The 24,284-nt window shown below is 39.9% G+C and overlaps 1 protein-coding gene across 5 annotated transcripts in view; it reads left to right on the top strand.

Moving 5' to 3' along the window:
- Positions 1-647: 647 nt before the first annotated feature.
- The window catches only part of CACNA2D1 (calcium voltage-gated channel auxiliary subunit alpha2delta 1), a 333,502-nt gene continuing 309,865 nt past the window's right edge, over positions 648-24,284 (top strand). For 4 of the 5 annotated variants that reach the window (XR_014796169.1, XM_084897071.1, XM_084897070.1 and 1 more), the window contains exon 1: positions 649-1,069. Coding sequence is in view for 4 of the 5 variants with exons in the window: in XM_084897071.1 (XP_084753197.1) it covers positions 975-1,069 (95 nt within the window). In the remaining variant the exon portion in view is untranslated. Of the gene's footprint in view, positions 1,070-24,284 lie in introns of all 5 variants that reach the window. The other variant, XM_084897069.1, reaches the window with a different exon arrangement.

The raw sequence follows: 24,284 nt of genomic DNA, 5'->3' as shown, positions 1-24,284 counted from the left end.
CAGCATCAGGAGCTTCTCTGAACGTCCCCAGCCCGGGCCCCGAGGCTGTCCTGGCCAGGTGAGCCGTGCCTGGGGGTGGGCCCGCTGCCCACACATGGCATTCAGCTGCGCCAGCGGCTCTGGCTCTGGCTTCTGGCACCGCCGGGCCAACAAACAGTGCCACCTGGCAGAGCCCAAAGCTTTACCATGCAAATGCAACTCCCCTCCTCCTGCCTTGGTTGTCAAAATCAGTTCCCCACAATCCACAGGCAGGCAGTGGGTTCTACCCCCGGGGGGGGGGGGGGGTGGAGTACGGGGGGGAAAGGCAGCTTAGCCTGGGCAAAAATAACCCCCGAGGGCGCAGGCCAGGTCCCGGGGTGCAGCCTGGGCAGCCCGACGCCCGCGGGGCGGGGCGGGGCGGCTGGCGGTCCCGGGGGAGCCCCGCCGGGCCGGGCCGCTCTGCCTCCGCTCCCGGGCGCCGCCGGCTCCAGGAGTGGGTTCCTCTCCGCCTTGTAAGGAGGCGGCTCCGCCGTCCCCGCCCCTGCCCACCCCCAGCCGCCGCCCTCCCTCCCTCCCACTCCGGGAAAAGCCAGACGGAGCCGCTCCCGCCCGCAGCCCCCCCAGTCCGTTATCCGCCCCCACACCCTCCGGGGCCGCCCCCTCCTCCGCCCCCGCCGCCGCCCCCTCCTTCCCCCGGGCGATCGGGGCATAAATCCGGGGAGGCAGAGAGAGAGAGAGCCTGAGAGGCTGGCCCCGGTCAGTTTCCAAAGTCGCCCTTGATGGCGGCGGAGGCCGGGCAGCCGCCACGCTGAGCCGCCGCCCCGAGCTCGAGGGTCCGCCCGCCGCCGCCCGCGCCCCGCGCCCCGCGCCCCCCGGCCCCCGCGCCCGGAGCCCGCGATCGATCGGCGCGCAGAGCGCCCTCTCCTCCGGCGGCCCCGCTCCGCGCCTGCCTCCGGGCTGGGGCGGGAGGCGGGATTGATCTTCGATCGGCGAAGATGGCTGCTGGCTGCCGGCTGCTCTGGGCTCTGACACTTTTCCAATCGGGGCTGGTCCGCCTCTCGTCCGAGGAGCCCTTCCCCTCGGCCATCACGTAAGTGGCCGGGCGGGCGGGCGGCCGGGCGGGCAGGGCGGGGAGTGCCGGCCGAGGTGCCGGCCGGGTGTACGGTCGGTCGGTCCCGGGGCGGGGAGCGGGTCCGCGGGGATCCATCCGGAGGGAGAGGCCGGGCGGGGGGAGCGCGCCGCCGGCCGTGGGGATGGGCTCCGGGGCTCCGAACCCGAGCTCCGTCCGGGGTGCTGCCCGCCGGGGTCGCGCGGTGCCCCCGGGCAGCATCTGCCCCCGACCCGCGGCGCCTCTGCCCGTCTCTCCAAGGATCCCCTGGACGTTCGAGTTTACCGGCTCGCGCTTCGCGGGGGAAGAAAGTTTGCAGCCACTCAGCCGCTGTCCTCCAGACGCAGCCGGATACAAAGTTGTGCGGCGGCCCGGCGTTTTGCAAACAGGCGGTTCCAGGCTGGGCAGGGGAGCCCGCGCCGCCCCGCACTTGGCCTCTGGGATGCTCGCTGGGGTCCGCACGCCTCCAGGTCCCCAGGCGCGGGGCGCCCCGGACACACAGCCTTTCTGGTCTGAAGGGGCCCGCGCCCCGCCGCCCAGCACTGGCCACCCAGGTCCACCCCGGGGTCTGGCAGGTAACGGGACCACCCTTTCTGGGAAAAGCATCTAATTGCCGGGAGACCTGCGGCTCCTGTTCTTAGGATGAATTGAACCTATTCTTGAACCTATTCTTTGGGGAAGGAACTGAGCCTTGCCAAAGTCTCCTGCAATTTTCTCTTATTTTTAAGATCCTAAAACCACACACACACACACACACACACACACACACACACACACACACAACCTCTCTGCTTTTCTGAAAATAGCGTGTTTAAAGGTAGCCGTGTAGTTACACGGCAGGAAGAGATTGAAAAATAATTCTCTCCCCCTCTCTTGTAAGCAGGAAAAAGCAATCAAAGTGAGAGGGCACATAAATACACATACCGTATCTACTTTTTAAAATGCGCCCGAATAGCCTATCAGGCACTCAGGGAAAGCATTTATTTTAGTTCTCGAAGCTACTGTAAAGCTGATGAGAGTAGGTAATCTTAAGTGCATGAGTCATTTTAATGCATTTTTACATAACAAAAACAAAGCCCAAAAGCTAGCCTTCCCGCTATTTAGGATGTTGGGAATGATTGGCTGTCCTTTCATCGACCAAGTGCTGAAAATGCTATAGTTTTTTTTTTTTGTTTGTTTTTTTTTTGTTTTTTTTTGGCGGATACTAACTGTGAATCTTTACCAGCTGAAACCCGGCAGCTATTAGATTCAGCTTAAAGTATTTATGGCGTTAGGTACCAGTGCAAGCATCTGACTGATGCACATTCTAACCCAGAGGAGGGAAGTGTCTGCAGTATCTGTCATTGATTTACAGTCCTGTTCCTTTTTAGATAATCTTCCATAAAAATGATTGCAGATCCTGTTTTTGTTATGAAGCAAAAGGGTAAATGCCATCTGCGCACCTTCTTTTAATTGGCAGCATGTTCCAAGTAGATATTTTAAAAACATAAAGATAGGGAGGATTGCCCTAAAGATACTTCAAAATTATTTACTCTTACTAATTTTGTACTCTTTCTATCTTGGCCTAGACAGCAAGAACTCCAGTGACTCCCTTGCATTTTGTGTCAAATAAAAGGGCGTGTGCTTAGTGTACACATTTTTAGTCTTATTTTTAACCGACAATTTATCATTATTTCTATCATTTGGAGGTTATGCATCATCACACCGTTGGGGAAAGCTATGACTTTAAACTACAACAAACTACAACCTTTTATTCTTGAATGTGACAGGGTAAAATATTAATGTAAAAATCCTTATTGTAAGAACAGCTTTCATAAATGATGTCCTAAAATTAAAATAACTCATTTTTCTTGGTCAGAAATATACCAGAGACAAGAAAGAAAAGAGGCAAAAACAGGAATTAGGAAAATAAATTTTCTTTTTAATATTTGAAATTTGTCTTTTAACAATGGAAATTTAAGATGTCTTCAAATTATAGGAAACATCATTTCATGAAATAAAAGCTTAGTAGACAATTTTGTAGGTCTAAACCAGTATCCTATAGATAATATTAACAATATTTTTGTAAGACTCTGTATCTTCAATTATTTATTTGGAAAGTTAGTAACACCATCTTCTGAGGAGAGGACAAATGATAATTGACATCTGTACTTCATGTTAGATTTCTGAATAAAAATTTTTAAATTGTAGCATTCTTTTCATCAAGATGTGATGCCATTTGCTTTTCTTGAAAGAAAAAAAAAATCATATGAAATGTTGAGATCAGGAAAATTCTCAAGTCTTGGGGGAAAATTCCAAGTTTATAAAAACTGCACACAAAGATGATAGCATTCACTAAAGGCACATTATTATGCTTCTATGACTAAGTTTCCCATTAGTAAGTCTTCAGTAAATCTTTTTTTTTGATGATTTTACTTTTCAGAGAAAAGGTAACATGAGAAGTTTTGATTATCAGAAAGGATGCCATCAACACATTATAAAATTAATTATGCACTTACTGGAGTGGGGCCTCAGTTTGAGCTAGTAATTCACAAAGTGTTTTTGTTTTTTTTTAGAGTGTTTATAATATTAAGAGCTTACCTAAGTTTTCTTATAATAAAGCAAAAAGTATTCTAAGTAGCTTTAATTTTCTGCTCTCTGCTTTCTCATACATTCTCATAGCAGATTCTTTTGGATTAAAATAATAGTTAAACTGTTCTAAATGTTAATACTAAAATAACTTTTTTAATACAAAGAAATTTTGATACAGTTCTTTGCTAGCTTATGTTTTCCTTGTGGAAATGATTGTCTCAATAAGGTGTGAAACATACATATGCTATATGGTGGCAACCCCCTCATGTCTATTGGTTTATATGTAAATTACAGTATTTTCATGTTAAAATGCACGTTGTATTGGTAGTTTAAAATACAGTTTTCTTGACTCATACGTGAAAACACTTCTATTTTAAAACTCAGGGTAATATGTATGGAAGCCAGTATTGCAATGTTAATTTAAACCTGCCCCTCTTAATTTTAGAACCTATTTATAAATCCATTTTTTTAAACATTGTAGTTCTAACTACTCATGTTAAACTTTTATCTCATTCATATGGAAATGCCAATCAGTCAAGAATAATTGGCTGAGAGACCATTGGTATGTGGTGGTTTTAATATAAACTGTATAATGGGATAAATTACAGGTGTCTACATGAAATACAGGTATATATATTTCTGTTACTAGGTAAATTTAAACTTAAAGGTTGTAGAACTTTTTTTTTTCCTGTCATTGCAATGGTTATGACTTGGGATGGGTATCTTTACTATGTGATAGAAGTGACAGTTATTCTCATTTGGGCTTAGCAATTTCTTTTCACATATTATGTATACAAGAAAATGTGTCCTTGATAAAATGAGATAAATATTAAATGTAAAATAAAACTTTAAAACTATGAACATCAGTAAGTCTCTATATTAGACCTTTAATTTGTTCTCATCAGCTTACACACATGACGTTTATTATTTCACAGGTGTGTGTTAAAATATGCAGCAGTAGATATATATTTTTTCAAATAAGTAGTAACATGATGTTAAATTTATTAATGTTTGCACATAGGTGCATGTGTAGCTCTTTGGATTGGTGTTTGGATGAGCATTAGGTTGACAGAAATGGATATAAACCAAAATTTTTTTTTAGAATTATACAAAGGCATAACTTATTATAGTTTATAACAAGGAGATAAAATGTGCCTTTATTTTTTCATGGGTTTCATTAATTAAATATGTACATATAAAATCAGAATCAGTAGCAAACTGTTCATTTTGGAAAATATAAAAAATTTACCACTGTTTCTTCAAAGAAACCTCTCTGCTTTCTTTTATTTCTCTAGTATTGATAAAAATAACTTAGTTTTACACATGTCAAGGTTTTGCAGAAACCTAAATAATGTGTGCAAATTATGAATTCAAGTTTAGTATTTATATTTACAGTTTATATTCATAAGAAATAACAATGCATTTAGGAACTTTAAAAATAATTTTAATCATTGGTTTTCAATACACATATAAATTTCCAAGGAAGTAATATGTTCTCAATTCATATCTTATTTTCCTGTATGTATCTTCAAACTGTTTATAAACTTAAACTGGAGATTTAAACGGTTAAAGTAAAATGCATTTTAGGCAAATTGCCAATTTATTGATTTCCTTCAGTGACTTACATGTATGGACATAATCAGTTCTAACATAAACATATATATCTAGAAATTTGAAACAAAAAATCAAAATTTCAGTAGTGCTCTTAAAGTGACAACCTTTGATTATTGTTATAAAAGAATTGGCCTGTTATAGTGTTTGAAAAAGCATTGTGAGCTGCTTACCATGGGGAAAGACTGTTCTATGGCATCCCCTCCACTTTTACTGAAGGCAGATAGTGTGCATCAGGCGCTATAGCATACTGTGTCAGCCAGTCCTTTTCCTGGATTCTCTGCTTAGCACCACACCTGTTCCCAAGCCTTTCATACGGTTGCTTTCCAGTGCATGTGGAACTAGACTGAGACACCCAACCACAGAGCTTACACATGGCTCATTTTTTTTTCTTTTGTGTGCATGAAAAGAAGAGAAAAATGATTGTCATATTGTTTACAGAGTTGAAAGAAAGAGGGTTTTGACTTCAATGTCACTTGCGGTAAAAATAGTAGCACTCTGTGAAAAATACTGTATTTGCAATATTTCCCTTCTGGGTCCAAAATATTAACATTGTAAAATTAGATAAATTGCCTAGTTTATATTACTATAGTACTCTATTTAATAATATTTTATGTGTGTGCAAATATACTCAGTGTAGGGCAAACGTAGGTTTCCGATTGTTGGTATGGAAAAATAACACAGTAATTAATAAGTAATAATACAAGAATAAACTGTTTCATCTACAATTGCAAACCTACTTTTGCCCCAACCTGTTTTATATATGTATGGGACAATGTATATACACTGTAACACCTGATAGGTGTAGATTCTATTTCATTTTGAAAATGAAGTGTATTTTAAGGCTGCATTTTAGGGTGTATACATTTTTTGGGGATACTGTGTGTGTGTGTGTGTGTGTGTGTGTGTGTGTGTATTTTTAAAAACTTCAAGTGATTTGCTAGGGTAGAAAAACTTCAATAAGGTAAGTTTTTAAAACAAATGTCCATGCTTTAATATCTCTGCCAATCCACAGCTGTTTTTAGGTACTGAATGCCTTTCAAAATATTTTTGTAACACTAGCATTTGGAATAATTTGTAAAGAAAATAATATATTGTATACAAAAGCAACTGGAAAATGCTCAGATCATATAGTGACATGTTATTAACATAATGATGATTAAAAATAAGTATGATTCTAAAGATAGTCTTGCCATCATTTAAAAAATATATATTTTTTATTATTGATTTCAGAGAGGAAGGGAGAGAGAGAGAGATAGAAATGTCAGTAATGAGAGAGAGTCATTGATTGTCTGCCTCCTGCATGCCCCACACTGGGGATCAAGCCCTCAACCTTGGCACGTGTTCCGGCCTGGAATGGAGCTGTAACTTTCTGGTATAGAGGCTGATGCTCAACCACTGAGCCACACCAGCCGGGCAGTTTTGCCATCTTTTAAACAAAACAAGCATGAAAAAGGAACTATTGCACATGGAATACTGGGTACATATTAAGAGATCTATGCATGCTAAGCAATCTTATTTCTGCTATTTACATATGGGATACTTATAAATTTGTAAGAATTAAACCTATTTGGCATTATGACATTTTCGGAATGAAGGATAAATGCTCCCATGTTTTAGCTTTATTTGTAAAATATAAACTTTCAGGCTTCTTTTCCTTACAGCCATTATATATTTTGGAGTATTTTAATACACATGAATAAACTACCATTAGCAAAAAAAAAAAAAAAAATAATAATGAGCCAAATGATCATTGCTCCTTTAAAATTTGCCATTTGTACAGATTCTAACAAGATTCCAAACAAAGAAAAGATTGACATTGTGGCCTCAACAAACTGGTGTGCTTTTACAGTTAATTTCAGTGTTCAGAATCAGGGTGTTATATATGAAGCAATATTTAAAGTTCTATCTGAATATGAATGTGGGATATTTCTGGCTAGATGTTATTTTAACATTTGCTTTTACGGATTTTTTTTTTTTTTTTTTTTTTTTTACCATATGCCTCTGCTGGGATAAAAAAAAAAAAAAAGGATACATTTTAAATTCTATATCATAAATGGGGGGACTACTTAAGCTAGAAATGATGGTAATGCAAATAATGTTGTTGCCCATTTTAAATGCTTCAGATTTGGCGATAATCTTACTGTCAATTTGAAGTTCTTTTTTTTTTTTTCTGAGTAATTAAAATTTTGTGATAGTCACCTGGTTAATTATGAGTTCTTTTATTCAAATAGCTAATTGCTAGTTCTCAGCTTCATGTACATACATATTTACTATTAATTTATCACTCGATATAACATTGAATCTATTGGGGAATTTTTGTTTTTTGTTTTTCCCCCCCAAAGTCACCTGTGATCAGACCTCAGTTTCGGGTCCTCCTTCTCCCTTGATTCTTCTCTCACTGTTTCAGGGACTGCCTTTCACCACCAGACATTTCTCTCCATGGGAACCTGTTGGGGAATTCTGATGCCCAGATAAGTCTGTAATATATAATCAAAACTTCCACCAAAATTGTCAAACAGTCTAGACAATTGTTTCGTTTGATATTTGCCCACATATTGTGGGTTAATTAGGGGAAAGAGGGAAAGAGCTAATAAAATAGTTCTCTGTGTAAAGTGCCTACTGTCAGACTACGTAAAGCAGGGGTCTTCAAACTCCTCGGCCCGCAGAGGAGTCTGATCCTGCCCGCCAGGTTTTTTGGGCAGTGAGCGCAGCCAATGTGTTACAGTAGGGATTAGTAGTTCATATAGTCCGGCCCTCCAGCTCTCTGAGGGACTGTGATCTGGCCCCCACTTTAAAAAGTTTGAGGACCCCTGACGTAAAGGGATGGTTAGACATTAATGAGGTCTTATTTTCAGGATTAAAGGAGGACTGGCTCAGTAAAATAGAAGGGCTTAGGCAACCTGGAAAATCTCCTGTTTTAAAAAAGTGGTCTGGAGGTGCGGTAAACATGCCATGAGGAATGATGCAGGTGTAAGTCGGACAGACAAAGGAGCCCTTGGATTACAAAGTTACAGATGCTACAGGCAGCAGCTGGTTATATAATTTTTTTTCTTATTTTTCCCCATTTCCCATGTGAGCTTGGTTTTCCTAGTGCTGTTTACTGAACGTAATATTAGCTTTTATATATCTAAATATTCATATATGGAAATTCACCTTAGAAACCAGCAAAGACAATAAAATTGTCTAGGTCTCAAAAAAAAAAAAAAAAAAAAAGAGAAGCAATTAAACATTTTTATTTTTTTATAAAACCCTGGGGAAGTGATTTATTGGATAAGAAGTGTTACTATAAGATATTAAAAACCAAAGTGCTAATAATCAAGAAAGAAATTCTGTTTGTAATTTCTTTCATTAGATTATGAGAAATTAAATAACTTGTAGGTCTGTAGGTGTCTATGTATTATACCGAAGATTATTTAGACTTCAAAGTACATAATGCATCATATTTAAAAATAAATTTAATTTATGCTCTCTCACTGTCTCCTGCTTCAAATAGTTTAACACAAAATGCAATTTAATTCAATGAATAATATAATTATTACTCAGTACAAATTACATCATCCACTGAGCTACATTCTGAGAATCCAAACTGAGGAAGAGCATCCCGCAGGAAGACAATCACAAGTCCAAGGTGACTGGGTGCAGTGGGACCCATCAAAACATGATCCAGTAAAAGCACACAGCATGTTGAAGAGACATGGTCTGTTCCGTGCCAGGTCTGGGGCTTCTGGGGTAGGAAGAGATGTTGGTGGGACTGGATTGTTGGTTCGAGTCTGAATGAAAAGATGCAGGGCCATCTTTCTACATGACCTGAGGGGAGATGGGCAGTGTTTACAGCACATGGCCATTTGTGGTAGCCCAGCTCCGCGTACTCAAATTTGGCCTGTCTCCTCAGATATTTTTTAATTAAAAATAAAAGTTATAGGCTTTGACTTATAAAGCCTAGTAGGTGGATTAAAGAGACCAATATCTGAGGCAGAGACAGTGAGAGGAGCGGCTAGTAGGCCATGGCAGCCTTCCCAGAGTGAGGGTTGGCCAATGTCTAAAAAACAACAGTGGCGGTGGGAAAGCAGAGCAGGCATGGAGCATCCTGTAGAAGCAAAATGGCCTGGGTACTTGGGGAATCAGAAAGAGAGAAGAGTTAGAATCCAAGATTTAACAGGTAGGTCATTTACACTGAACAATGTACATTAGAGCGCACTAGGAGGAAGGCCATGTTGGTGGGGGGAGTGAAGGTAAAGGGCTCACTTGGCCATTTTGATTCTCAGTGTCTCTGTAGAAATATGTCTCTAAAGGGGATTTGGAGGCAAATTCAGAGTGCAGTCTTTGGAGTCAGAAAGAAGGTTCATTCATCTTTTTAGCAAATATTATTTCGTAGCTGTCCAGGGGTCCTCAAACGTTTTAAAGTGGGGGCCAGATCACAGTCCCTCAGAGAGCTGGAGGGCCGGACTATATGAACTACTAATTCCTACTGTAACACCTCGGCTGCGCTCACTGTCCAAAAACCTAGCAGGCCGGATCAGACTCCTCTGCGGGCTGCATGTGGCCCGCGGGCCGTAGTTTGAAGACCCCTGTGATAGACATTGCGAGTTTCCAAAGAAAGAACCTAGGTACAGCGAAGGTGGGGAACATCTGACTCTTGGGCCATAGGAGCCTAGAGGAACCATTTGGCCTGGCCCTGCCAAGGCATTCGGGGTGAGTTAACTAGATGTTTCACCAAACATAGCAGGCTAATTTTTTTTTAATATATTTTATTGATTTTGTACAGAGAGGAAGGGAGAGAGAGAGAGAGTTAGAGAGTTAGAAACATCGATGAGAGTGAGTCATCGATCAGCTGCCTCCTGCACACCCCCCATTGGGGATATGCCTGCAACCAAGGTACATGCCCTTGACCGGAATCGAACCCAGGTCCCTTCAGTCCCCAAGCTGACACTCTATCCATTGAGCCAAACCGGTTTCAGCATAGCAGGCTAATTTTTAAGGAATGATGTTATAAATGCAAATGGCCCTTGACAGAAAAAAATTCCAAATGGCCCTTGACAGAAAAAAGGTTCCCCACCCCTGATCAGTTTCATTTTGCAGAGAGATCTGAAAGGAGGGTCCTCTGAGGAAGTCACCAGGCCATGAGAAAATGAGAACTGTTTCAGAAGGGAGTTCATAGCAGCTGAGACTAGAAAGGTAGCGAGTGTAGATCATTTGTTTTAAGAGATTTGTCGGTGTGAGGAAAGGGGAAGATGCATAGTGGGTTCAGACGAAGACACTTGAAGAAATGTGGCACTCTTTGGCTTTGTTTGAAAATAGGAGTTCTGTTAGGCTGCTTGGGATTTCAAGTAGTAGCAGTAAAAGAAAACATAGGACTATCTTGAACCAAAAAGGGAGATATTGCTCAGTGATAGTGGAGCTGGATGACCAATTGATGGGAGTCAAGGTCAAAGATGTGCCAACAACTGCAGAAGGGGCGGGACTGCCAACGGGTTCATCCCTTGCTCCAGTCTACAGGTTTTCTTGGACTTTTCATTCTCTGTTCCCTGCAAATTGGCTTTATCTTGCTTTCCAGCGTGCATGGCATTCAATAGCTGTGAGAGTTTACATTCTCTCCATCAAAGCCTTGAACTAGTTTGAAACTAGAATTGTAATCCAAGGTTAGCCTCCTACGTTGACCTTGTGAATATGGCCATCTATAGCCCATTTAGTTGTGATTAGGAGATGGGATTTGGAAAAAGGACTCTGGTTACCAGAGCTTGGGGCACTTCTGTATACCCTAGTCCATGGTCGGCAAACTGCGGCTCGAGAGCCACATGGGCCTCTTTGGTCCCTTGAGTGTGGCTCTTCCACAAAATACCACAGCCTGGGTGAGTTTATTTTGAAGAAGTGGCACTAGAAGAAGTGTAAGCTTAAAAAATTTGGCTCTCAAAAGAAATTTCAATCGTTGTACTGTTGATAGTTGGCTCCGTTGACTAATGAGTTTGCCGACACTGCCCTAGTCAAATCTCATTAGGATGTATTACATTGCAACAGGCCAGTTGCTGTTAGCATGGATAGAGAAGTAGTTATAAGAAAATGGCTCCTGGGGTTGGCGAAGGTTGTAGAGAAAACTAAGTAAGTGTTACCAGAGGGGAGAGTTGAGGATATCTGAAGGAGAAGACCAAATGGCAGAGAGATGAAAGAGATGAGGGCCCATGACTGACAGGTGCATTTTCTGACAGGAAGGTGAGGAATGGATCAAGAAAAATAGTGTTTTACAAAGTGACTTTTCAAAGATGAATCAGCCTGAGAATTAAAGCAGATGTTTGGGATATAGAATAGATGCACTTTTAATTTGCTGGAGGTGTTTTTGGAAGAATGTTTCGAATTACATATTCCATTCTCCATGACCTGGTTCAGAAATATAATGCATACACAGGAGTAATGTCCAAGTTTTGAGATGCACAGACTAGAATTTTTCTGTACCTGGTAGTAATAAGATTCCAGTTCATAGCTCTATTCCCTTTGGACACAGTCACATTGGATCCTTTTTTGTTTTTATTTTTTGTTCACTTTTTTTTTAGACAACATTATTATCTTGAAAAATCCATGTAGTTTTGCAAAATGTTATTATATTTAATAAGCATATGTGCTTATGGTAGAAAGAAATATGAGTGAAAAGGAAATAACAGAAAGAGGAAAGCGTTTCTGTCTTGGCAGTTTATCATTATTTATTATTTTTTTTTTGACAGATAGGGGAGGTTTACTACTACATTCTATCCCACCACCCTATATTCAGTCTGTAGCAAAAGGAAGAGGTTTGAATTGGAACAGTTCCTTGTCAACAAAATAAAATGAAAAATTTTGGTAAAATAAGAAGCAAGTCACAGAATATTTTTGCAAGGCATGTTCCTGGTCACCTCTTAGAGAGGCACCTCAGGTCTCCTGAAGGTCTGGGAATTACCGGCAGCTGCCATCACAGCAGTTCCCTGAGCTTCCAGGATGGCTGATGAATGGTCAGGATCACAAACGCCAGCACATCTATGAATCAATGTCGGTCTCCTCGGGACCAGTGCAGTGTGGAAAAAGCACCCCTGTTGTGGGCAACGAGAGATGAGAAGAGTTAGGGGGGCTCTGTATTTTTCTCTTCTGTGACTTTGCTCTCTTTTCTCTCCCATAGGTAGTCACAGTTTACTTGAGCTAATTTTGATGTCTCTCCCTGCAGAATGTCGGGACACTAACGCCGAGCATTCTCCATACATATTAAGATTGCTTTCTGACATTTTCGAGCTCCTTCTGTATGCCAGGCACTGTGAATGAGTACTCTGCATGTTTTTGAACCCATGCAGCTTTAGTTAGTCAGTCCCCCCAAGGTTAAGTATTATTATCCTTGTTTTCTAGATTAGGGAAGTTAAACTTAGAGTATGAAGAACTTTTATGAATTTTCTTCGGGGCAAAATTTGATCTCTCAAGCAGTTTAATTGCTCACCTGCTGTACTTGGCTGTCCTTCTGTGGCAGGAGCTTTGATGTGTTAGCATGCAGTCCCCACCTGGTCCAGTTGTGCCCGACTGGATATCTCAGCAGTGAGGTTGAGGGGAAAGGAGTCAGTGTACATAGAGCAGAACTAGCTCCAAATCTCAGTTTCTCCATCTGCAGAACAAGGATAACTTTAAGGAGATCCAGAATCACAGTGTTATGCCATGAAGGTCAAATGAGAAGATGTGTGGGGAACTTGGAAGGGCTGTTTAATGGCCAGGCTGTCGTATTTGTATCACATGTGATTTTTTTCTGCCTTCAAGAAATCAGAAGCGATGACTAAGATTCAGTGAGCTAGATTAGTATGCTAATATATCATTTGGACCACGAGGAAAACCTGGAATGAGGGGGGAGAGGAATGCTTACCAGGCCTTCAAAGTGTCTCTTTGTAAAGCTTCTGTGGCCATGATCATGAAGAGGTGACTAGTGTGCAGTGAACTTGAGAGAGTGAAATGTTTTGTCTCTAGGTGAAGGACGGCCTGTGCCCTAAAACAGACCATGGAGAAAGCAGAAGCATAAAGGACGCTATGTTTTATCTGACATGTCAGCCAGCACGTGTGCTATGAGAACTGTGCCACACGAGGTTGAATCTGTTCCTAAAAGATATAACCTTGACACTGATAACCTCTCATTATCAAACAAAGATGTGAGCCTTCAGCTTTGAGTCAGAATGTTTGAAAGTTAAGGCAATCTGCCCATGATGTTGATAGAAATGATTCCAGACCACTCTCCAAATTGGCAGAGCACAGAAGAGTAAAACCAAGACCAGTTGCACTTTTAGCAACCAATACAGAAGTCAGAGCACACTGCAAAGGCCAGTTTTCACTTGCTTCATCCAACTGATGATGAGCCACACCCATTTAACCCCGCCCAAGACGCTTCAGTATGAATGCAGGTCAGTCTTTTACATACACTCTTTATAGAAATAAAAAAAAGTTAACATGTCTGCTGCATATTTTTTTTTAATTTAAAAAAAATATATTTATTGATTATGGTCTCACATAATTGTCTTTATTCCCCCATTCCCATCCCCAACCCCTCCCTAGATATGCCCCCTCCCACAACCCCCGTTGTCCATGGCCACTGGGTAGGCCCATATGTATGCACACAAGTCCTTTGGTTGATCTCTTCCCCTTACCCCCATCCTCCCTTACTTTCCCTCTGAGGTTTGAGCAGAGATGAAGAGAGAGGGATAGAGAGTCAGAAACATCAATGAGAGAGTCATCGATCAGCTGCCTCCTGCACACCCCTCACATGCCCTTGACCGGAATCGAACCCAGGACCTTTCAGTTTGCAGGCCGATGCTCTATCCACTGAGCCAAACCGGTTTCGGCTGCACATTTTTAATCCATTCATGGAGGAAAGAGATATTTTGATGATACTATACCATAATCCGATGACTAATGAGTACAACTTGGTAATAACCATCAAAGCAGTAAGTTTTCAAGTACCAGGGACTTGCCTTTTTGACATTTGCCACAGAGAAGAATGTGTAAATAGTCTTATGATGTTAGTCACTTTAAAACTTCCAACCCGCCTTTGCTATGCCATGCTATTAGAATCGGCTTACATTTGCATTTGTGAAAATGTTAGGAGAGACAGGCCGATGGGCCATGGGAAGCTGCGGGAGGATGGGCACAATCGGGGCTATGCTCATAGCTCTAAATTAAACATTGGAGCTTGCTTGTTTCTCAGCACATCTGATTTTCCTGTCAATATACATGTAGAAATCAGAATTAATTTTCCTGAGGTAAATTTTTATTGTGCATGTGTAGCTCAGCTCCCAGGGGATTGATGTACATCGTGTCAAGGTCTGCCAGTGAGTAATTGTTTAAAATTTATATCAATGCTCAATGGTAATAAATAAACATAGGGGAATGGTAACTCATCACAGAGCCAACCATGCATGATAATTAGATGAGGTCCATTTATCTCTTTAAGTTATCAGATGTGACACAACCTGTCTGTGTGGTGTCTAAATGCCAGCTGAGTCCCTGGGTGTAAATGACTGTGACGGGGGGCGGGGGTGGTTTGAGGTTTGCAAGCCTTGGATTTGATTCTACCACTTCTGGATTTTTCCACAAGGAAAGTCCATTGGCCTCTGGATTCTGTACTCATAATATGTATGGGTTCTAAAACCTGGAGTCAATAGATTGCTCAGGATATATATATATATATATATATATATATATATATATATATATATATATATATATATATAAATTTTCCTTTTCTGTTTCCTCTACAACCACCACCCTAATTCCAGGATAATACATAAAATGTGTATTGTATTATATTATATAACATAGTTATACAGCACATTATATAATATATAAACTCTAGAGGCTCTGTGCATAGCTTTGTACATTGGTGGAGTCCCTCAGCCTGGTTTGCACCCTCCAGCAATCTGGGACCCCTCGGGAATGTTGGAGGCCCAGTGCATGGATTCAGCCAATCCCCATAGGTCAGGCCTGATTTGTTCAGGATTTTTCTTGTTATACCACTAGCATTAATTTATTTGCTAACACCTGGGTATTCTGGTCAGAGTAATTGTCTAGTTCAGTGCTTTTCACATTAACTGTCCTAAAAGAATAGAGTTTACTTTTTTGTAAATTTCATATTCGTTGTAAATGTATATTTTTGTAGAACAATGAAAATCAATTAATGATGTGAGAGAGACACATCTATTAGTTGCCTTTTGCTCACACCCCGATTTACCAGGGACATGGATTGAACCTGCAACGCAGGTATGTGCCCTTGACTGTGAATCAAACCTGTGATCCTTTGGTTTGTAGTCTGATGCCCTGACCGCTGCAGCATACTGACCAGGGCTGAACCATCTATACTAATAAAAGGGTAATATGCTAATTAGACCAGGAGACCTTCCAGATGTCCTTTTGGACAAAGCCATGGTTGCAGGGCCAAGGCAGAGATGATTAGGGGCGATCAGGCCAGGAGGGTAGGGCAGTTGGGGGTGATCAGGCTGGCAGGTAGAGTAATTGGGGGTGATCAGGCAGGCAGGCAGGTGAGCAGTTAGGAGCCAGTTGTCCTGGATTGTGAGAGGATGTCTGACTCCTGGTTTAGGCCTGATCCCAGGGATCGAGCCTAAACTGGCAGTCAGACATCACCCAAGGGGTCCCAGATTAGAGAGGGTGCAGGCTGGGCTGAGGGTCACCCTCCCATGCCCCATGCACACGGGGATACTAGTGTTTTAAAATCATCAGATTCAGGAGTCATAGCATTACTTTTTCAAACAGTTATAAAAGTGTCTAAACACTCTCTATTTCTATACTTTTCTTGAGCCAGATCAGCAGAGTACAACCGGAGTAGCCTTAGTTTAATTGATTTGCCTACTTAAGGTAAAAAAATTACTATTTTCAGTTTGAAAATGGAATAATAATAATAATAAAAACTAAAATAGAAGATTTTCTCCTTAAGTGGTCTTTAAAAATGATATGCCCTGTTTTAATACTTATCTTTAGTTTAGGCTATTGGATAACTATGACCTTTTTCCTCAAAATAATCATAATGTTTTGGTTTGAAAGTAGCTGCCTATTTTAGATTGTTACATGTATAGTTTCTGAATAGAATTTTATGTGATTTACAAGCAATTTGACTTTTAGTGCATTTTCTTTAGTATGTTTTTCTTTTTCCAATGAGTCTAAATGCTTGCTATAAATAGAACAAATATAGTACTGCAATGAAAGGAAGGACTGCCATAGATGAGACAAGGTTGCTTTTTTTTACCTTTAAAAAAAAATCTGAATGAAGTGTACTTGGCTTATGAGATTAATGTATAAAAAAATCTCTGTTGATATCTCAGATCTTATAGTTATCTGCAAAGTATAGAAGTATGTCATGTTCACTGTATTTAAACACGTCCAGAATCAAACAATATGACTCTTGCAAAAGGCAATTAAACGTTTTCTAAGAAAGTTTCACATGTTCACTTAATAAGTATTGAGAATTGCAAAACTTCTTCATTTTGTAGACCCCGATTTCTCCTTAGCCATCTGTACTCACTGTAACTGAAATGTATGAAAATAAGTATTTTATTTTTTGACAAAATCTCTTTCTGTTGTTTTCTCCTGGTTTGACTGGAGATTTTTCTGACAGGCAGTGCCAAAGATGTTCTCCAATTGCATGTAGGATTTTACCTGATGAAACTGAGGTATGTTAAGTTATAGCAATTGATGGGAAGAATGAGGTGTCAGCTCTTTATTTTATGTCTTTCCATGCAGTCTCTTCTGAGTTGTATCTATCACTACACACTTATTCCTGAACAATTGTCTTAAGGATAGAGTTTTCCAGACTATTGAGGTAGATTAATTTCCTAAGAAAATTAGAATTTATGTGTTTTATGACTCTCTTGAAGGGTTCTTATTCTGTTGTTCAGTGGGTCACTTAAAGATAATCAAATTAAGCTAGATCTTTTTATAAAGATGCTGCATCTCTAAGCTAATAGGACCTCAGAAGAGGAACAATGCCAATGTGGAAAGTTCTAGACAAATTCTTGCTAAACTGGCCTTCTACAATGAAGATTGAAAATTGGTTCCACATACACATACTACATATTTATCAAAGGCAAGGACTCTGCAAAATTGTTGTTGTATAAAATAAGGAAATAAGGACATAAAAACACTAAAGCAGTTATTCCATAAAATGTATCACAGAGAAGATATTCTATCTCTTTTTTTAAGCTGCAGCATGATGGACACTAGACTATTGTATTTTAATTTTACATACTTGTTTGCATTTAATAATACTTTTATAGTATTTACTAACAATTCATAATTTTAGAAAAATCAAATCATAGAAACTTGACCGAAAATAACTATTGAAGTCTATTAAAATACACCAAAGAAAGATAGTGTTACCACCATGAACTTATAAGAAGCCACTAAATTTTTTCACATAATCTAGGCTAGGTTGCTCAAGCTTGCAACTGCTGACAGTTTGAACTAGACAGTTGTTTGTAATGGAGGCCTGTCATGTGCATTGTAGGATGTTTAGTAGCATCCTTGGTCTCTGCCCTTGGTAGCTACCAGTAATAGCCCCTTCCAAGTCATGACAATAAGAAATATCTCCAGACATTGTCAGATGTCTCTTTTGGTGCAAAACCAGCCCTGGTTGGGAACCACTGACCTAAATGTAAATCAATTGACCTACGATATGTATTCCTGTGGCCAGTGGTATCTCTATCTGGCTCATTCCCAAAATATGTATGTGCATGTGGTGCTTACATTTTGCAAACATTTTGTCACATTCATGAGTTGTGTTTATGAATCCCTGAGAAGTATGCTTTTAGAAAAGGTAAATTGGTCAGTTCAAACTATTTTTTAAATTTAACTGTTAAATTGAGTGCTTGGTGAAGCAAGAAGAATAATTATGTAACGTAGAGTCAGATGTATTGGGAAAACTTCTGTTCCTAGAGACCAGTGAGTTTCCTGAAGGAAGGTTTTGGTGGGACATGTCTGTGACAGAAGTATACTGCTACCTGCTCTCTCCTGCTGGGTGTGGAGCAGAAATGAGACAATCCAGCTGGTCCTTGTGCACAAGGCAGAAAATGCTTCACAGACACCAGAAACGCTGGGCAGCTGCCAGGGTGGCCTGTGGGAAAACTAATTACTATGGACACTCTCTTGTTGGGGGTGTTTGTTTCACCTGGAAAAGTTGTGTACTGAACTAATGAAGATTTTCTTGGCTGAAAAAACTCCTTTTTAAAAAATATATATATAGTTTATTGATTTTTTACAGAGAGGAAGAGAGAGGAAGAGAGCTAGAAACATCGATATGAGAGAAACATTGACCAGCTGCCTCCTGTACACCCCCCACTGGAGATGTGCCGGCAACCAAGGTACATGCCCTTGACCGGAATCGAACCTGGGACCTTTCAGTCCGCAGCTCGACGCTCCATCCACTGAGCCAAACCAGTTTTGGCAGAACTCCGTTATTTTTGAGAGGGAAGTAATGAACAGAGACCTCCCCCATGACTCCATTCCCCAAACAATATGAGCACTGTTGGGACAAAACTTATTCTATGTCAAAGCGTTATTTGTAGATGTACCGGTATAGTGTTCTGTCTTATGGCGCTTTGAAACTTTATAGGACTGGTCTGGACTGATCATACACCAAAAATATCTTGATGGGTATGAAAAGAATACCAGGCATTTCTGCTCATCTACTTGCACTGTAAATGGAGACGAGCTACATGGTGGTTTGTTCTCTTTTAGGACAGTGTACTTACAAGAATGACAATGCAACGCGGTGTAGTGTAGAAACAGTAATCCTGGTGAGTAGCAGGTGCATTAGTTGGAAAGGAATGCTATTACAGGAAAATGGAAAATGGAAAATGGAAATCCAAAATATCTGGCCCAAGATCAAGGAGTAATTTCTCTGCCTGTTGTTTTCTTGTCTGCAAAGAAATAACATATGTATTTTATCTTTTTAGTTGTTTGGGCTTAAACGGGATTCTTGAAGTTTTCAGGTTCATCCTACTCTAGTTGACTTAGGAGAGCCTAGAAAGATACATTTTTGTGTGTCCCCTTTTCCTGTTGTCCTCTCTCTGTTACCTCTCTAATACTTAACCATTTTGTTAACAAGACATAAATATATTTCACTTTCACTGGATGCAAAATCAAGTGCATTTCCACACATTTTCTCCCTTCTTTAAGTATTCAATATTCATGCATGAGCATAATAATCCCTGCCTTTCCCTTTTTCTACTATAGACAAATACGGTAAAAAGTATCCTGTAATGACCAGCATTTTATTTCAGCTCAGCTTTTCCTTTAGTTAGCCCTCGTGTTGGGTTTGACTAGGACCCTTTTGGTTTCTGCTTGTTATTCATCCTAATGGTTAATAATGACCTTTCACTCTCAAAAGTAACCAGGTTCAGCCAAAACCGGTTTGGCTCAGTGGTAAAGAGTCAGTCTGCGGACTGAAAGGTCCCAGGTTTGATACTGGTCAAGGGTACATTGGTTGCGGGCACATCCCCGGTAGAGGGTGTGCAAGAGGAAGCTGGTCGATGTTTCTCTTTCATCGACATTTCTAGCTCTCTATTCCTCTCTCCTCCTCTCTATAAAAACCAATAAAATATATTTTTAAAAAAGTATCCAGGTTCAGACAAAAAATTATATGTGTACCCTGTGTTCAGCCTATATTATCAGTATGTTGCACGGTGTAATCCAGTTTATGGTGTCATCGTTAGGAAGTTTAGATTACATTTTAAAAATTTATATATGGAACACATAGTAGAAATTTTGAGTATTAATAAACTTCTATACATATGCCTGGATTGTAGATACATTCAACACTTGTTTTTTTTGTTTTTGTTTTTCCTTCTTCATATGCTGGATATATTTTTTTCTCTTAAGTGCCTTTAAGAAATGAGATATTTGCTGTATATTCCACAACAGCAGTTTAAAATTTTTAAGTAGCTGTGAATTACTAAGTTATGCAAACCATTAATATGAAGAATAATCTGATTTATTCATTACCTGTGAGATTGCTTTTTGAGTCCCTTTGGGTTGACATAATGCTTTTCTAAAATGTATATGTTGAAGTTCTAACCCCCATAATCTCAGAGTGCATGTGCCCTTATTCAGAAATAGGTCTTTGCAGGTATAATTAGTTAGGGTTAGGCCATACAGGAGTAAGGTGGGCTATAACCCAATATGGCAAATGTACCTTAAGAAGGGAAAATTTGGGCCCAGACCACACACACACACACACACACACACACACACACACACACTGAGAACACCACAGGAAGAGTGGAATTCTGCTGCCACAAACCAAGGAACTACCAGAATCTAGGAGAGAGGCCTAGAGCAGATCCTCCCCTAGTGCCTCCAGAGGAACCTGGTCATACTGATACCTTGATCTTGGTTTCCTAGACCCCAGAACTATAAGACAACATGTGTCAGTTTTTCTAAGCTACCCAATTTGAGGTACTTTGTTATGGAAACCACAGCACAGACTCTGTCCCCTGTTGGGATGGTCATGACATCCCATTCAGTCCTTTAAGGCCTGGCGGAGCATATTGTCATCATATATAGTTATTACAGTGGTTTCATGTTCAATGAGACATCACTACTAGTAAAAATAATTCCTTTAGAACACTTACTGATGAATGCTCTATTTATACTCCCTAACATACTCAGTGTAGGTTGTCTTTTAGGCAAAAGTTCCAGGTAATTATATGAAGCTCCCAGACTTCAGGTCTAGGGAGTTTTTCTAGCCTGCTCTTACAAAGAGACACTTCTATCTGGTGTTTTGTCCTGTCCTCCTTCCTCTGGCATGGCATCAATGGATTTGCTCCAGCCTTGGAAAATATGTGATGGGTGAATAGCTTTATTCTTGCCACACAAACTTCCCAAGGAATAAAGAGGACCCTTAGGCTTTTAAAGATATGTTTATTAAAAAAAAGAAAAGAAAAAAGAAAGGCTAACTTAGAAAGTTTTTTTCTTCTAAAAATAACATAATGTGGTTATAGTACTTTTACTTTGGGGCCTTTTAAGTTTGAATGGTATGAGTTCGTTAATATGCACATTTTTAGGATGCTAATGATGCGATTATAAATATAAATGTGTGGCTATAACAAGCGCATTAAACACACAATTTCCCAGAGGTGTCCACTCCAGGGTGTGTTGTCTTGTAGAATCAGAGGCCAGGCTCACTTGGAGCTATTAGTGCTAGTACTGTGTTCACCTTCTTAAAGAAAAAATTTTTTATAATAAACATTCTGGACACATACACCTCCCTAGAATGGATCAAAGTCTCTCAGAGGCTGAGTCAATACTGTAGATATTCGCTTTTAGGACTTGACACTCTTTTCACCATGTCCTCCCTGGATTAGAATGCTTGATTCCTGCTTTTAGTGCTCGTTGCTACCCTTGCTTCCCACAAATTCCTACTCAATATTTCATTGTCCGGCATTATATTCAGTAGGTTTTCCCACTAGTTATCCTTCTCTGTTTGATGTTTCATTTAACGAGCTCTGTAATGTGTTCAGGGTCACGTGTGACTTTGGTTTTGTGCTAAACATGGGTGCAGGTATACAGTGCTTGATATCTCAGTTACATTTCCTTATCAGTACCAGTATATGCCAATACATTGACACTGCAGAGCACAATATTGACATGTGATGTTATCCTATTCATTTCCCCCACTAAACCCACGTGTTGGATCTGTGTAACCTTTACCTCGCCATGAAGGGTGGTGGTTGGCCTCTTTTTCAGAACCTTGCTTTTTTCTAAATGCATGTTGTGTTTGAAATGCAGTTTAAATACCATCTAGTGTAGACACCAGCATTTGTATGTTATGATTATAAAGTGGTGACTTAGTTACCATTACATCCTGGCTTATTATTCTAGTATTTTATTGGGTAAAATTTGAATGATGGGCTAGAGTAAAGCAAGTTTTAAATGTTACTCATGATAATATATCCTCATTAGCAAAATAATTCAATGTTTAGTCTCATTCTATGTATATATATATATATCTATAATATATGCATATATACCATATGTGCATATATAATATACATGTATAGACATTCATTGATAAAATTAATGAAATACTTTAATAAGTATTGCCAGTCATAGCCCAGGCAATATGTTAGTCCCCGAAGAAACAGAGTTAATAGAACAAGATTGTACTTTAGATAATTTCTAGGGTAATTATAACAATATTTAACATTTAATCATTTACTTGAACTATCTTAAAGCTTTATTTTATTTTTATTAATCTTTTTTCTGAAGTATTCTAGGTTTATAAGTGTTATGATTATAATTAAAAAGATATGGCACATATAGACTATGGAAACTACTCAGCCATAAGAAAAGATGAAATACTGCCATTTTACAACAACATGGATAGACCTTGAGGATATTATGCTAAGTGAAATAATTCAGTCAGAAAAAGCTAAGAATCACATGATTTCACTCATATGTGGGATATAACAGTGAAACCCATTGCCACAGACCGCAGTAGGGTAGTTAGTTGCCAAAGGGAAGGGGGCTTGGGGTGGTGGTGAATGATAAATCGAGCCAAGTATTTGGGGTTAGAAGATGGTTTAACTTTGGGTGTTGGGATACAGTGCAATATACAGATCACGTACCGTAGAAATGTACATTTGAAACTTATATGACCCCATTAACCAATGTCACCCCAATAAATTGCATAAAATTAAAAAAAAAGAATTATACCTCAGTAAGTTTTTCTAGAAATTACACATAATAGGATATCTTACACTTATTTTTCTAGGGAATAAACCCATCGGCCATTGTACTGGAGCACATCAGAGAGGTGTGGGTCATGTGTATGGGGCACGTGTAACCAGGCAGAGTTGGGAAGACTTCCGCCCGGGCCTGAAAATGCAGACACATGGCTTCTTTGGCTGTGAAATCAGGGCATGAATAGAAATAAACTTGCTGATGACCCATTTTCCTTAAGGTAAATGTTAGATATTTTAGAAGGAAAAGTAGTAAGTCCATACGAAGTTTCTTTTGCACAGATATCAAAGTGGCTCCTCAGTCAGAATATAGAAGATAAAATTGATTGACTAAGAAATGTCCAATTAAGAGCTGTGCAGAAAAGTTATCTCAGAAATACTAATGTAGTCTTTGAAAATCTGTTTAGACTGTAAAATAGACACAAGTAGATATGTGGACTAATTTAAATAACATTATTTCTTTAATTTTTAAGATAAAGTGGTTATAGTTAAAGTAATTCAATAAATGAAATACCTCACTTTTAGCAAATGGTAATACTTATTTAAGTGGCTTATGAGCATTTTAGAGCCTTTTTCTCTCATCATTTTGCATCTCTGAAACAACTAGGGAAATGTTTTAGTTAATTCTGAACTTCACAAAATGTTTTGATAACCTTAGGGGGGCTGTATAATTTTTCCCTAAGTAGAATTTCTGAATTTCAAGTATTCTTTTTTTACATAGGTTTCTGCATACTTCCCCCCATTTATATCAAGGATTGGATATTTTCTGGTCTAAAGAGTAAGGCAAGAAGCAATTTATTCCATTTCTCAAAAATAAAACTAGTGCTGAGCAGATTAACAACTGATGTTTATCTTTGAGAACCAAATCAGAGGGAAAGGGTTACAGGCATAGAGAGTTGGAAACACAAGTACAAACACGTAATTGGAGCCCCGAACAGTCTCTGGGATGAATGATAAAGAGCCCAGAGGTGAGATGAGGCCAGTTTTTGGACCAACATTTACTTTTTAAGATTACTTCTCATGTATTCAGTACATGGGTAGCAACTCAATTACATTGTTTGAGATTTAGTCCCTGGCTTGACTGGTTCGATTTACAATTTTTTTTTTTTTTTAACTTTACTAAGATGTGAAAGCCATGCCCAAATCTTCCTTTAGAGTTTGAATTTTGATCTCTCCCAGGCTAGTGACATGTGGTAGGATGCTCTCTTGTGATGCTGGGCAGGACAGCGAACACAGATCGCAGTGAGCCATCTGCCCAACATCATGGGTAAATGACC

Source organism: Pipistrellus hanaki, assembly GCF_964339955.1.
Source record: "Pipistrellus hanaki genome assembly, chromosome: 10".
Taxonomy (NCBI): Eukaryota; Metazoa; Chordata; class Mammalia; order Chiroptera; family Vespertilionidae; genus Pipistrellus; species Pipistrellus hanaki.
This window is presented reverse-complemented; position numbering and strand designations above follow the sequence as displayed.